The sequence below is a fragment of the Octopus bimaculoides genome, chromosome 1 (genome assembly GCF_001194135.2).
Source record: "Octopus bimaculoides isolate UCB-OBI-ISO-001 chromosome 1, ASM119413v2, whole genome shotgun sequence".
Lineage (NCBI taxonomy): Eukaryota > Metazoa > Mollusca > Cephalopoda > Octopoda > Octopodidae > Octopus > Octopus bimaculoides.
The window spans coordinates 112,532,238-112,547,877 of record NC_068981.1 but is presented as its reverse complement, the minus strand read 5'-3'; the positions used below and the strand labels follow the sequence as shown (position 1 = coordinate 112,547,877).

The following is a 15,640-nucleotide window of genomic DNA, read 5'->3' as shown; positions in this document are numbered from 1 at the left end:
TATATATATATATATATATATATATATATTAGGAAAATGTAAAAAAGCCAGAATGCTGAACTGGGAGCATAATTTAATTAAGATTTTTTCTAACCGGTTTTCATTGCGATGAAGCAAATTATCAAGAAGGAGAATGAAAATGTTTTTTTACAAAGAAGTACAAAAAAGTACAAAATGAAGAAAATAATATATAAAACAATAATATATATATTATTTCTCCACGTGCGGTTAACACAACCCCACTATTTACTGACTTATATATATATTATATATATATATGCATGATCAGTTCTTGAGAGAGATACCAAGAAACATAGACCAAATAGAAGATGGATGTGGCTACAAAAATGATCAACCTGAAACAGAGACCTTGATATGTGCAATGCAAGAACAAGCATTCAGAACAAACCACATCAAGCACAGAATTGATCATTCCACAGAATCTGACAAATGCAGAATGTATAGTGAAGCTGGAGAGACAGTGTGTCATATTTTAAGTGAATGCAACAAATTAGCCCATAGTAGATACAAGAGAAGGCATGATGATGTCACCAGAATTGTTCACTGGGAACTATGGAACAAGTTTGGATTGGAAAAGCAAGAAAATGGTGTAAAAGTAAGCCAAAAGGTGTGGTAGAAAATAGCAGAGCAAAAATACTTTGTGACTTCATGATCCAATGAAATCATAGAATTGAACACCAGAATCTTGATATTGTACTGGTAGACCCATGCTTGATCAGAGACATTGCTTGCCCTGAGAACAGGAGAGTCATCAAAAAGAACAACTGATGAGTTATGGATCTCTGAAGAAAAAAAGAAGAAAATTATGGTTGATGCAAAAGGTTTGTATTGTGCCAATAACTGTTGGTGACCCAGGTACAGTGAGCAAAGAAATTAAAAATTGGTTGGAAAAAATAGATCACATCCAGAAAACAGTATTATTTGATATTGCAAGAAGTCACTGCAAAGTTTTTGAGACTTGAAAAGAAAGTACCACCTTAATTCACAGAATGTGAATGGCTGATACATTAATGACACCTTCAGCAACAAACTGAGCAACAGTAGCAGTAGTAGCAGTAGTAGTAGTGGCAGTAGTAGTAGTAGTAGTAGTAGTAGTAGTAGTAGTAACAACAATAACAGTACTCCAATAAACTACCTAGTATAGATAGATGAACCCTAATATACTAGCTAAATCAAGTCTAGATACAACAAAGAAACCTCAATAAACTAGCTAACACTGATCTGACTACTTCGATGAACTCCAATAAACTAGCTAACATAAAGAGATATATCCTCAGAATGGATATGAAACAGAGCATTTAAAAGGAAAAATACATCACAAAGATACAAATAGTGCCCTTAGAATACCTGAAACTAATATAAATAATGAGAACATAAAACATGAAGATAGAGATAACACATGCAACAAAAACGAAGTAAATAATGAAACACAACAAACTCAAATGCTAGGACTGCTCAATGAAGATCAAAACATACCAAATCAGAACAACACAAACAAAAACAGAAATGGGAAGTTGGGTATCTTGTGGTGTCCTGGTACCTTCCAGTTACTTGATTTTTGCACTACCTGGGTTACCTCTTTTGTTATTATAGGTGCCCAGAGTTGTTCAGGTGCTGTATTTGTTGTTTTGATTAATCTTTTTTGTGGTAATTCCTTTGTTACCCACACTTCTTCACAAAATTCTTCTTCTGCTGCTGGCATTTCATTGATTTCTATTTTATTTTTACCAAGTTCTTGGTAGAATTGTTTTGTTCAAAGAAACATTAGGGTTTAGTAGTGTTGTTTGATTACTAATTTCAATAAGGACTGACATATTTTTTCTTTTTCTGGATATTAGTTTTCCATATTTATGTTTTGATACTCCAATTTGGGTAGATTTGAGGGAGTATCCACTTTTATTTGTGACCGCAGAAGTTGCTGCATATATTATACTAGCTTTTTTTCCCCAGTTTCACTCAAGTTGTCGTGATTACGTTTTTCTTACAACTGGTTTGTTTTAAAAAATAATTCCCTACTTATCGAATTCATAATTAAAAAAAAAGAGATAAAAAAAAAATCTAACGAAATCAAAATACCCTACATACAAAATGACCAAAAGCTTCAAAGTAATCAATACAGCTGAAATAATTCTATTGTGGAGTATCCAAAGTGTACCATAATCATGTAACCTTATGTTAACCTCAGGCATATCTAAAAACAAGGGTTTCTACAAAGAACAAGTTGCAATTACACAAACACTGACGTAGATTGTATTTCTTTTAGCATGAAAAAGTATGTGACATGAATAATAGTTCAACTATTGGAGATTTTTGCAGTCAATGCATTGATAGAAAGAAATTATACATTAATGCCTATTTTTGTAAGCAGTTGTATCCGTAAAAAATTTTATTTGCAAAGAGCAGAAATTGAAAGAAGATATATGAAATGGACGTGTATGTGTGTACGTGTATGTGTGCGTGGCAAATATGTGAATGAAATTAAGCTCAGACCTCTACATGGTAGCTAGACCTGGTAGAAATAGCAGCTAAATCTCCCTCAAAACACTCTACTGTCTTAATCTGACAATTCTGCCTATTATGTAGTTTAAATGAGAAACTATAACTAAAGATTAAGATTATTAACCCTACAAAGAGGTGAAAGAAGAGAGACAGCATAGCGAAAGTTTTGGCTGACTGTCATCCTGTACTCCCCTTGTTGCTAGCGAAATGGTATATGCCGGCTGTGTGGGCAACTGGTTGTTTCAATGGCAGAACAAACAGGGGAAGTGCATTAGAAGATGTTTTAATCGATTTTCTTGGTAAGTATGGGGGCTAGGAACTTATCAAGCTTGACAGCTCCTGACATTGTACAAAAGCGTGCTGAACGGTTTCGTCATCCAGCCCACATCTTGGGCATGTCAGTGGCACTGACATTCCATGCCTGGATAACTTTTTGCGAACAGGTAGAGCATTCCTGTCACACTTCCAGGCTAGGGATTTTTGGTAATTATCCAAATATCCCGGCCCGACGGTCTTATGAAACAGGTTGGCGAGTTGGTTCTCATCAAACCCCAGAGCCACTCCTAGGACGTCATCATTTTTGTACTCTACCAGCTCTCTATAGAACACTGAGGTGGTATTCCTGTTGTGGGCCTTGCCTGTTTTGTGCATAAGTGTGAATGCCTGTAGGCACTCCTTTTGCCTAAATCTCTCCATAGAGGCCGGTTGCAGGAAGAATCCCTCTAACAGCAGACTCCATACATTATCACCTTCCAGGTGGCGCCAGAGATGTCTCAACCTCAACGCATGTCTGCGCATCATTAGCCAAGGCATTCCTAATCCATCCTTTAATGGTTCCTGGCAGCAAATGGAGTTGTTCTAACTTGTTTAGTCATGAATCGAGGCATGGGACAATGGTCAGGCGGTAAGTGTTTACAGATGCAATAAACATCTGTACCACCTCCGCCATTCCTTTCAAGCACAGAGCCCTTCTGGACGAAGTCCAGACTAGTGCCTCCACCTTGTCTGCCACCTTGCTATAATTCTTCTCCGTCTGGGAGTCCGGTCCAAACCAAACTTCAAGCAACTTAACAGGACCATCTGTCCAGTGACCCACGACACTGGACGATATCAACTTGCTCCTCCAGGTGCCAAGGCGCAAGCCGATGGACTTGTCCTTGTTAACTTTGGCCCCTGCCACCACCTCGTATCCTCTGATAGCATCTTCTACACAAGGTAGCTGTGCTTCATTAGACATGATGAAGGTGATGTCATCTGCATAAGTAGAAACAGACTTACCACATCCAATTTCATTAGGGTTGCCTCCTAACTTCTCCAACTTTTGCAGCAATGGCTCAAGAGCCAACACATACAGCAGTAGAGACAAGGGACACCCTTGGTGAACTGAGCACTTGATTGAAAACGGCTCCGTCAGGTAACCGTTTATCTGGACTGTGGACTTGATGCCGCTGTACATAGTGGAGATCCACCCATGAAAGCCCGGGCCCAACCCAGCTGCTTTGAGGATCGCTGCCAGGTACCAATGGTCTACCCTATCAAATGCTTTACTTTGGTCTAAATGGACCATTGCCCCACCTTTGCAAGATAATTTACCAACCCTGTCTAAAGTGTGGGGGATAAGGTGGATCGACCTGCCTGGGATTGCACATGTCCATGCCTTTCCTACAAGTTTCTCCATGATAGCTGTAAACCTTTTCGCTAACACCTTGGCCAAAATCTTTAACTCTACATTAAGTAGAGTTATGGGCCTGTAATTGCTAATACTATCCCCCTTGCTCGGGTCTTTCTGGACCAACGTCACCACTCCCCAGCTCACAGAACTAGGAATCCTCTCATTCTGTTGCCAGTTTGTATAGATGCCTGCCAGTATATCCCTGAACAAGTCCAGCATACAACGATAAAACTCATAGGGCAGACCATCCAGCCCTGGCGACTTTTCCCCAGTGCACTCGGCCAACACCTCTTTTAGCTCCGCAGGAGTGATCGGTCCTTCACAGCACTCCGCCTCACGTGCCAAGAGTTGTGGCCCACCAGCTAGGAAGTCCTTTAAGGCCTCCCCTCGCTCAAGTGACCGCTCCCCCTGAACAAGCAGGTGAAAGACTTTCTGCATTTCCTCCTGTTCATAGATCTTGTGTCCCTGCTCGTCAGTTAAAGACTTTATAGAGGCATTTTTACCTCTCTGACTCTCCACACAATGTGCCCATCTGGCAACATTAATACCTTCTCGTTTCCCTGCACATAGCTTAGCTCTAACTCTGCAACCTTCGTTCTTGGAATTGAGGTGATGGTACAAGACTTTTCTTGCCACCAGCACTCTTGATGCAGAGCCAGATTCCACAGCCTCATCTAGGTTCTTAACTAAATCGACCTCTATTCTAGTCCTACCTAAACTTAGCTGATTGCTAAATCTAATGGACTCTGAACGGATGGCTCTTTTGAGGGCATGCCCCCATCTATTATTAATGATGGTGCCACATAATTCCCTCTGTACTAACTCCTTAATCCGGATACGAAAGGCTTCACAAGTCAAAATAGACTTGTTCATCTTCCAGTACCTGGGTCCCTGTCTATGACATTTATTTAAATGTACCTCACACATCACAAATTTGTGATCCATGTAAGGCACAATACAAAACTGTGGACAACTAAAAGTATTCTTATCTCTTTTCCTAACGAATACCTTATCTAAGTACGATCTGCGTGAGCCATCGTTGTTACTCCACATCCACTGTGGAATGCTCGGCTCATCCAGTTGGTAAAGGTCTACTAGATTAAAGCTTTCTAGTAGACCCTTGAGGCAGGGATTTCCCTTCCTATCAGTCGAGCCAACACTATCCACCCGTGCATCAAGGATAGTGTTAAAGTCTCCTAACGAATCTACTGCTTTAGACGTCACTAGAAAGTACTTCAGGTCTCAAAAACAAATCCAACTGGCCACGCTCGTTAGGAGCATAGACAGCTACCAACCTGAAGTACTGCTTATTTACATGTGTCACATCTAGGACAACCAGCCTACCTTCTGGGTCCACAAAGACAGTACTTACCTGTAAGTCCAAGCTCTTCCTGATAAAGACTGTCACGCCCCCTCCTCTTCCTCGGCTAGGAAAAATAAATTTCTCATAACCATTTAGAAGAGGTGAGAACGCTTGAGGTCTGCTCATCTTGGACTCGGTTGCAATAGCCACATCTACTCCATGTGTCCTGAGGTCATCCAGGAAATAAGCCTGTTTCCATTTCGACCCCATTCCACGCACATTCACACAACCTAACTTAATCATTGATGAAGAAAAAAGGACTTTCTCATGGTTTCGCTAGGAAGCATGGAAGTTTATGTCTGCCTGTTTCTCCCTCTCTCTCCTTGGTAGACGTAGCTGCTGGGCTTTTCACTGGTGTTGCCACGGGGCTCTGAATTGGTGTGGCTGCCGGGCTAAAAATCACTTTGCTCTCCACTACATCCTGTGTTACATCCTTTATTTCTTGGTTTTGCAAATGTTCCTGTAATGACTTGTCCTTCCACGCCTCCTCCCCTACCATTGCAAAGTGAATGTCAGACTTGTTGTCCACTGTTCTACTTTACAGTTTTATTTGGAAGTGGGCTTTTATATACCTAAAAACTCTTTCATTTTTTGCGTCGAATGAAATAAATTTTTCCTTTTTTTTTACTTTTTTATCCTGATTTATGGGGAGGAGTTTGGCAAAATATGGGACTGGGGAATTTTTTTAATGTTGTCTGTATGTAAAGATTTTTTTTTTGTTTGGGAGGGGAGTCCATGGTATTTGTTTTTTTTGGAGCTTTATCTTTATTCACTTTTTTTTCTGTTTTGTCGTTTCCTATTTTTTTCTCTGGCTTTTCTGCTTCTTTCACCGCATTTTGGGGAGGTGCTTCATTTTCTTTTTTTTCTTGGTACAAGTAGAGCCAATATGGCCCTTCTGCCCACACTTAAAGCATCTGGGCCCTACATCCCTCTACCGACACACAAATTGTATGCCCCTCCCCTACAAAAATTCTGTCGGGCAAACTTTCAAGAGTTTCGTTGGTGGCTTGAACCATCAATTGAAGCGTTTGACCTTTTCAGTTTACAGTGTCTTTTTTGGTCATCGGCAGTATATTTACTTCATTCTCCGCATCAAAATCACTGCCGCTGCCATCCACAACACTTTGTATACTCCTGGGATTTCTTCAAATACAATTTTTGCTGTTCTGCGGCCTAGATAAGTAGGCAGCAGCATAATTTCGTGCTTTTATTGAGTTCTCGTAGATATTTCCTTAGCTTTGTTGGCTGATTGGAACTGTGCTTCCAAAGTTGCACTACGTATTCCTCGGCCAATGTAGCATATTTTGTTCCACGCTGGTGCCAAGCACCTCTCAACTACCTTGTTCTTTACTTCCATTATCCTTTTTTTCTTTTACACTGTATACTTTGTATACAACTGTTCTGGCATTTATTTCCACAACTGTTTCTGGGGGCAACATTAACTTGGTTGCACTGTCACTTTTTTTAATGAAGTTTCGAAAACTGTACAATTGCTTCATTTTAAACTCCATTTCGACCTCATTACTGCAGACTGCAGCAGAAAAACTTGTCTTTTCCTCGGTATCCTTTGTAGTACAGTCATTTCCCATTGCAGGGAAATCCTTCTTGGAATTAATGTTAAATTCCAGTTTTTCATTGCTTGTCATTACTGACAAAAACAACGCCCAGTACTGGGAAAACAAAAAATAATTTTTGAAAGAAATATTCCAATAACAGTATTTAAACAGTATTTTTGGCCCCGCAAGGCAAAAACTACAGTTAACACACAGACAATAGTTCAAATTACAATACAGTAATCAACAAATTATAATAACAGAAACAACCAGAATCGAACTCACATAACAATGGTGGCAATTAAAATGACATGAAGAAAAAAGGCTTGGCTTGCTAGCCTGATTCTTTATTACAGAGGGGACATATAAAGACATGCGGGAACATAAAACATATGAAGGATGAATGTGAAATGAATATAATTACAATGCAAATGAGCCGGTCATCTCACTCCCGCTGCGAAATGAAACCATGTATTCCTTTACCATTAACTTTTACACAACCTCTAGCCTTGTTCCAAGGTGAAACTGCAACTTCCCTTTTCGCTTTTGCACTACAATTACACCCCTTTTAAACGAATGTTCAAACAGGATTTACTTATTTTCCATTTTTTTTTAAAACTAAAGTAAATCAAATGTATATCACAATATTTTTAAAAAACATTTTGGAAACCTGTTCATTCAACAATTGTAGAATTGACTTGTTTTTCCTTTTTTTCTTAAAAGTTCAAATAAATATTTTCCTCAATTACAGCCTTTACAAAATTATATCGACTTACCTCTTCTGTCTTTCACAATGTCTTTTACTCTTACAATCCTTTACATTGGGGTGTCCTGTCTCACTATAATTTTCCTTTTGTCTGTGTTTTTCATGTTGTCTCCTTTTGTTTCTATTTTCCTGCTGTTTTGTGTGTTCTTGTATATTCATCTCTAAGTCTGTGTGTTCATGAATTTGTGTGTCTGTGTATTCGTTTGACTGTAACTCTACATGTTTCATCTTTGTGTCTATGTTTTTAGGTTTCCGTAATTCTGGGTTGTCTCGTTTCTGGTCTGAATGACTCTGTACCTTTAATTCCTTTGCTGGTACTTCCACTGGTAAATTTTCTCCGTTTCTTATCATGGTTTGGGTTTTTTCTTCCATTCCATTACTCTTCTTCAAGTCCACTGTCGTCGGTGACTTTCTTCTCTCTCTTTTCCTAGGTTTTACCTCCACCAAATTCCCAGCATATTCTGTTTCTGCTTTTTTTCCCACCACTATATCTTCCTGAACACTCTCTTCCACCATCTCCACTGCTGCTCTAGGGCATTTCCTTCTCAGGTGCCCTCTTTCACCGCATCCGTAACATTTTGGGGGTCTCCCTTTCAACATTATTTCCAGTTTTTCACCATTTTGTAATTCCACAGTTTCTGCCATTTCGTCATAATATTCTGGGCTTACTGCACAGATTATTTCAATACCATATCTCCACCAATTCAATTGTTGTGCTCTGCTTACTATCCAAATCTTCAGGTCTTCACTTCCCTTCACCAGCTTTGAATTAAAAATTGCGACTATTACCCATTCTTCCCACTCTGACCCTGATGATTCTTTTGCCCAAACAGTTTGGTATCAATGTCCATTTCTCTCCCAGTATCAGCCATCTTTTCGGTTATTTTTGCCTCCTCTTCTGATGCAAAGGTTACTATTATAGTCGCATATTTCCTTCCTCTTGTAAAGAAAGTTATCCCTTCACCTATTTGTTCCTCCAAGATTTCCTATATCTCTTCCTGCAGCACATGTTTTATTCTCATATTTTCATTCGAAAACGTTCTGAATATCACTGTCTTGCTTTCCATTTTTTTATTTTCCTCCTCTGGCAGGATCATTTTTATGTTTGACCCTTCTTTTCCTATCATACCATAATATTTGGCTATCTTCTCATTCCACTCCATCCTCTTCAGCTTCAGCACACATGTGTCTATAGCATCTGGACCTCCAGTAGCTTCTGCATAACTCTTCTTTTCTTCCATTATTCACTTCTACCCAACGATGGTGGCTTCGCACAAAAATTCTCGCTTAGAATTCTTCAAAAAAGCAACAAAAAGCTTGGCTTGCTAGCTGTCGATGCTTATTCACCCTTGAAAACATAGATTTCAAGTGAAATACATTCACTGATTTCGAAAATAGAAATATTGCATTTCTAAATCTCTCACAGATTTATACAGTAGCAGCACGATAAAGTGATGTTATGTTGCCAACTTAATGTGGCAGCCCCATGAAAGGGAAGAATGCTACTACTATTTAGCCCTAGGAAACACCGTTTCCAGTTGGCCATGACACATTTTCTGTGTCCTTATGTTTTCAAAGAGGAGATAAGCACCTCCACCTAGCAAAGCCAGCATCCAGAGACTAGTTTCAGAGTCATGGCTCATCATCAGTCTGGAGTAGCATGGCTTGCTAGCTGTCGATGCTTATTCACCCTTGAAAACATATAGATATCTACCCTATCAAATGTAGTAAATACAGCGAATTTCAGTGTGAAAAACTCAATTTTTTGATAAATTTTCTGAAGTCAAAGTTAAGTGTGGTTTTCCAGAAGTGCTAGCAATAATAACAATAACATTTCTAATTTTAGAACAAAGCCAGCAATTTTGAGTGGAAGAGCTAGTTGATATCACTGACCCAATTATTTTTATTGTTATTATTATTCTATATAGATATAAGGCCAGGAATTGTTGGCAAAATTATATTGGTTATATCCATCTCAGTACATGATCAATGTTTTATGTTCTCAACTTAGACATTATATCTAATTCTATATATGTTCTCTCTTGAAGTTATAACCTACAAAGCTATATGTATATCATTACCATTTTATGTCTACTTTTTCCATGTTAGCATGGATTGGAGAAATCTACACCAGCACAACATCTTGTCATCCTTTTGTGATGCTGAACACCCTAAAATCAAGCTTCTATTCTGTCTTCGTTCATAGGCTCCTTCATTGTTCAGACCTACATGGAGGTTTCATTTTTGCTAAACCTTTGCACACTGACCTCAGTCAGACCCCATATTTTATTACTATGTAATATCACATTTCGTATACAAGCAAAATATAATTTGTTCATAACTCAGAGAAAGAAACCTATGTTGCCAACAGGTAATTTTTCTGAACATTTTTCACACTGTCCTTAAAAGGGATAATCTGGTTTCACAATGTGCATCTATCTATACATTATTGATTAGGTCACTTCCATAAAAATTGGTTCTAATGATTGCCCTGAGCAGTTGAAAGAATTTGTTTTATGGGTGTTCTTACTGCTAACTTCTTGTGCATCTGCTACATGTGAAGTTTATTTCTGTCAGCCTAAATTCCAGTGCACCTTTTTTGCACTCATTTTACACCAAGTACACAGTATAGAATTCCTTACAATACATTTTCTGAATGTCAAACATGGCCACTTTCTAGATGAAGTTGGGTTCTGTGTTCTTTCTTGCTAATACTTTTGTATAGCTAGTTTAACTTTTTCCATACTTGGAATTTGTCCTCTAATTCTTTGACCGAGAACTAGGTTTTTTGCACACAGGAGTTCCTATAGATGGCCACTTTTAAACTTGTTCCTTATAGCATGGAGAATTATAGTAAATAGGAAGATGCTGAGAACGAAGTCTTGATTGACATTTAATTGCACATTCCTTACTGAACTCATTGCTAACTGCCACCTTGCTGACAACACCTTTGTACATGACTTGTATGGTTGTCACAAATCATTCATTTATATTCTTAGTGAGTTTGATGACTACAATGTGTGATACTCTGACAAAGGCCATCTCTAGATCAATAAATTCTAGGTATAGCAGCTTGCTCTTAGCTAAGAACTTTTATTTTTCTCGCATAATGTGAAAAGGAGATACATGCAAAAATAAACATTCAAGAATTAATCCATTGTAAGTTGAAGCTGATATTTGTGTTTTTAAAAGAAAGTTCTTATCTCTTACTTATCAAAGGGATTCCAATTTTTCTTTTTCACTTCAGGTTTGGCCTCATGTTTTACACTGCATGATAATATAAAAATAATAAACATTAATAAATAAGCCAACACAAAATAATACAGAAGCTAAAATGATAATAATTTAGAAATTAAATGCTAAGTAATTATATAGAACAGAATGAAAAGGCATTCTTATATTTTTGAACTCAATCTGGACACAAAAATGAGGACATATAAAAAAAATTAAAAGTAAATATGAGTCGGAGAGTGAACTCATGCCTATCAGTTGGTAGTTTAGAATTTTAATGAGGAAAAGTCTCTTAGGTGAAGTATTGCAAGACTAAATATGTATATCTGTTTAATAGTCTGTCATGACATTAAATTGGATGAAACAACATTTGTATGAAAATGCTGTGAGTTTCAAATCAAGTGAGATGGTATAAGATGATCTGGAACTAAGAGAGAAATTTCATCAGAGCACTTTCTATGGTAATAACAATAGAAAAGACTAAGACTGGTGATATCATGTTAATGTGACAATGGTTGAAGAGTTGAAGCAAAAGAGGGACCAATCAAATGTATAAATAGCAGTTCAAAATCCTTGAAAAGCCTGCAGGGTACATAGATACATGAATTTTTCTTTGTAACCATGCTCGTTTAACTCCTTCAACCTCATCTCCACCAAAAAGAAATTAACTAAAAAAGTATACAGTCAGAACCTCTCTTAATTATAGCACAAAAGTGAACGTTGGTAAAGGCCTCTCACATGAAATATGTTCATGAGAGATATCTCTGTAAAAATACTGTTGAAGAATGAACTAATGTGTAAAAGGAAAAAAAGAATAAAACAATGATAAAAGGTGTGAAAAATTGTGTGTGGATATATTTTCTACTTACATCTAAAATGTTTGTAGTTGACTAAGTCATGTCTAGGTGGTACAAATGTTGTGGATAACATTTCAATGTTAAGAAATGTAGTAATTAAAAGACTGTAATATTGGAAATAGTGGAAATGAAATTTGAAAACCGCAGAGTATCCAGAAATAACAAGCAGTAGGCTTTCAGAAAAATCAGCATTCTTTTACCATTGTAGCAGAATTCTTTAGTTAACATAAGCATAGAGCAAATAAACACACGCACAAAGACCAATGTTCAAGTATTTATGTGTGTGTGTGTTAAAGTAGAATCTGATAAGTTCAAGGAATGCATCACACACCAATATCTTCTGGTATAGCTTCTATGACTGCTTTTGAGGCACTAACACAAGTGAAGACTATCTTGTAACACAAATACACACACACATATATACACATAGCCACCTAAACATCTAGATGCTCCATGCAAACATCCCATGTGTTCTTCATGTGGTTTTTTGAGGTGTATTCTTTCTGTTTTTTAATTCACAAAGTCATAGAACCAACTATCTGTTGAGTCATTTTGCATTCTCAGAGATTAAACATCTTACTTAAATGAAATGAAATTGTACAATCTCGTGTATGTGTGTGCGTGCATTTAACCTGGATTGGTAACTCAGGGGAGTAGGAAAATGTGTATGTACAGTTTTAATTCAATTAGCTACAGTTCTTCTATTTGAAGACTAGATGAGTTAAAAAATTTGGTTTCTGTTACCATGAACAGAAGGGAGATTAAGGAAATGTTAGTTGCTTATCGATGGTGGAATTAATGACTGTCCTGAAATGACTGGGGAACAAAAAAATTTCACATATCCAGCAAAAATAAGTTGTAATCAGATCATCATATCATGAAATCTGTAATATAAAATATGTGGTCATGTAGGTGATGGAATACTAACATGGACAGCAATCCACATTAAAATTTGCATTCACATGAGACTGTTACAATAGAAAAAATAAACTAGAGAATTTTCATCATCAGTTCAAATGATTTTCAAATGTGAGCATAGCAACTCTTGTGGTAGTATTGTATACTGGGAATATATCAGTAGTAACAGTTGTAACCTGTTGCATGAAAGGTCTCAATATGTTACCTCAGTAATTTTTCCTCTCTAAATTATCAATTCCAAGGTGTCAGTTTGAAGACACAAGTTACTTCCCAACTTGTACCCATGCTTTATTCTCTTTCAGAGGTCCTCTACAAGCAAACCTTCTACTAATGCCTATTTTATGGCAAATTTTCACTCAAAAAGACTATATGCATTTACACTTTGGCTGAGACCACAAGCTAATTGTAAGTACAAAACAAAAACAATTTGTGTGATACTAAAACACTTTTTCTACTTTACTGTCTGTGAAGTTCATATTACACATCCAATTAAACAAGTTTAATTACTTCCATAGTTGCTGCTTTTATTACTCGGCTGATATTTAAGTTCCATACACATTTGAACTTCTAGTCTAAAGTTCATAAAGCAAGAACAAAAACAAGCAAACAATTACCTGACTTCAGTTTTGTCATTCTTGTCAATTAGGGGTCCATCAGTTTCACTCAAGGAAGAATATCTGTTAACATCTATCTGATGCTTGTCTTTTGGAAGCTGGCCAATATCTTCTGGAGTTGAAACAGTCTCTTTCATGCTTCTTAAGTTGTTAAAAAAGTTACTTAAGCCTTCATCAGCATTAATGTCTACTACTTCATTAATGATCTTTGTCTGTGGTTTTGTGATGGCATGATTTTTCTTGCGCTTTGGCCGTGCTTTGTTGATGTGTTGTAACTTCTGTGTGGGAGAAATGTCAATTTCTATGCTGCTGGTGGAAGCCAATGATGCTAAACTTGTCATAGAGTCAAAATTCAAGCTATCAAGAGATTGATTCCGGTCTGGAAAAAAAATTTTAACAAATTGAATAATATATCAGTCTTTTATTTTTTTTTTTCATTAAATGACCTTGGTTCATTTCAAATGATTTCCCATCATAACCAACCTAATTTGAGGAAAAAGATATCGAGTAATAGACTTAATTGTATTCTATGACAAAAATATTGATAGATAAAAAAAGATACACACGCACAAATACATGAACATACACTATTAAACATGGAATAATTATTCCAGTAAATATTTTCTAAATCATTCATAGTCTAATTGTTTCCTTCAATTTCAGAGAAATGAAAAATTAAGTCAACCAAGGAAAGGAATTTAAGAATTATCAGACGAAAGATTAACTAACTGAGAATAGCCCACCCGATATTATACTAACAAAACATATTTTTAGGTTTGTAGTTTACAGATAATATATGAAAAAGACTATTTTAACTAAACTATTGATTTTTTTCCTCTTTTCTTTTTATAAGTCCCAAACAAGGCAAGAAGCTGTATAGTGTAAAGGACTACAAAGGAGAAATTAAAACAAACAGAATGAATTTACTTTAGACTTGAAAGAGTTCAGGTCATAAGAAGTAGGAAAACAGTGAGATGGAAGTCTGAGGAAAAAAGATATGACCATAGAAAGACTTCCTTATTTGTAGAAGCACAACAACATTCGGATGAAAATGCTGTGAGTTTCAAATCAAGCGAGATGGCATAAGGTGGTCTGGAACAAAGAGAGAAATTTCATCAGAGCACTTCCTGTGGTAATAACAATAGAAAACATTAAGATTGATGATGTCATGTCAGTGTGACAAGGGTTGCAGAGTTGAAGCAAGAGAGGTACCAATCAAATTAGAGACTTGCTTCTGAACCAAAAATTGAAGAAAACTCAAATATCACAACTAGAGAACTTACAGAGGAGTTGGAAGTTTCTAAAAGTACAGCTCATGAACACCTAGTGAAGTTAGGATACATTTCTTGCTATAATGTATGGGTCCCTCACAAACTCTCAGAAAAGAATTTCTTGAACAGGTATTCTGTTTGTGATATGCTTTTGAAACAGAATGGAAGCATGCCCTTTTTGCAACAACTTGTGGCTGGAGATGAAAAATGGATTATGTATGAAAATGTAGTGCAAAAAAGATCTTGGAGTTTGCATAAGGATCTCCTAAAACAGTAACCAAAGATGAATATCCATGCCAAAAAAGCTATGCTTTGTGTTTGGTGGGATCATAAAGGCATTATTTATTATGAGCTTCTCCCACAAAACCAGATCATTAATTCTGATGTGTAGTGTCGTCAGCTGGCTAATTTGAACCAAAAGAAATCAAAGTAATGAAGCCAGGGACTGCCAACAGAAAAGGAGTAGTGTTCCAACAAGACAATACCCAATCATGTGTCTTTGGCTACTTGAACAAAGTTACCTGAACTTGGCTGGGATCTCTTACTCCATCCACCATATTCTCCTGATATTGCGCCATCTGACTACCACTTGTTTTTGTCTCTAAAGAACTCATTCCCAGGAAAAACATTTAAGGATTTAGATGGAGTCAAAATGCATCTAGATAACTTTTTTTCTTCAATACCAGTAAAATTTCTTGCTGATGGAATATTTAAATTGCCTGATAGATGGGCAAAGGCCATTAATAATAATGGAAATTATTTCAGTGAATAAAATTTATTGAAAGGTCAATTATTTATATTCCTTTTTGCATATAAAAAAATGTGCAGAACTTTCCAGACAATCTGCTAAAACACACACACACATATATTTATAT

At 36.8% G+C, this 15,640-nt stretch overlaps 1 protein-coding gene across 6 annotated transcripts in view; it reads right to left on the bottom strand.

Annotated features, from left to right (window-relative positions):
- Window positions 1-15,640, bottom strand: part of LOC106880055 (F-actin-uncapping protein LRRC16A) — a 507,909-nt gene that overhangs the window by 49,941 nt on the left and 442,328 nt on the right. For all 6 annotated transcript variants that reach the window (XM_052969341.1, XM_052969359.1, XM_052969344.1 and 3 more), the window contains 2 exons: window positions 13,495-13,873; window positions 11,085-11,141 (listed from right to left, as the gene is read on the bottom strand). In XM_052969341.1, the coding sequence (XP_052825301.1) occupies window positions 11,085-11,141; window positions 13,495-13,873 (436 nt within the window). The remainder of the gene's footprint in view (window positions 1-11,084; window positions 11,142-13,494; window positions 13,874-15,640) is intronic.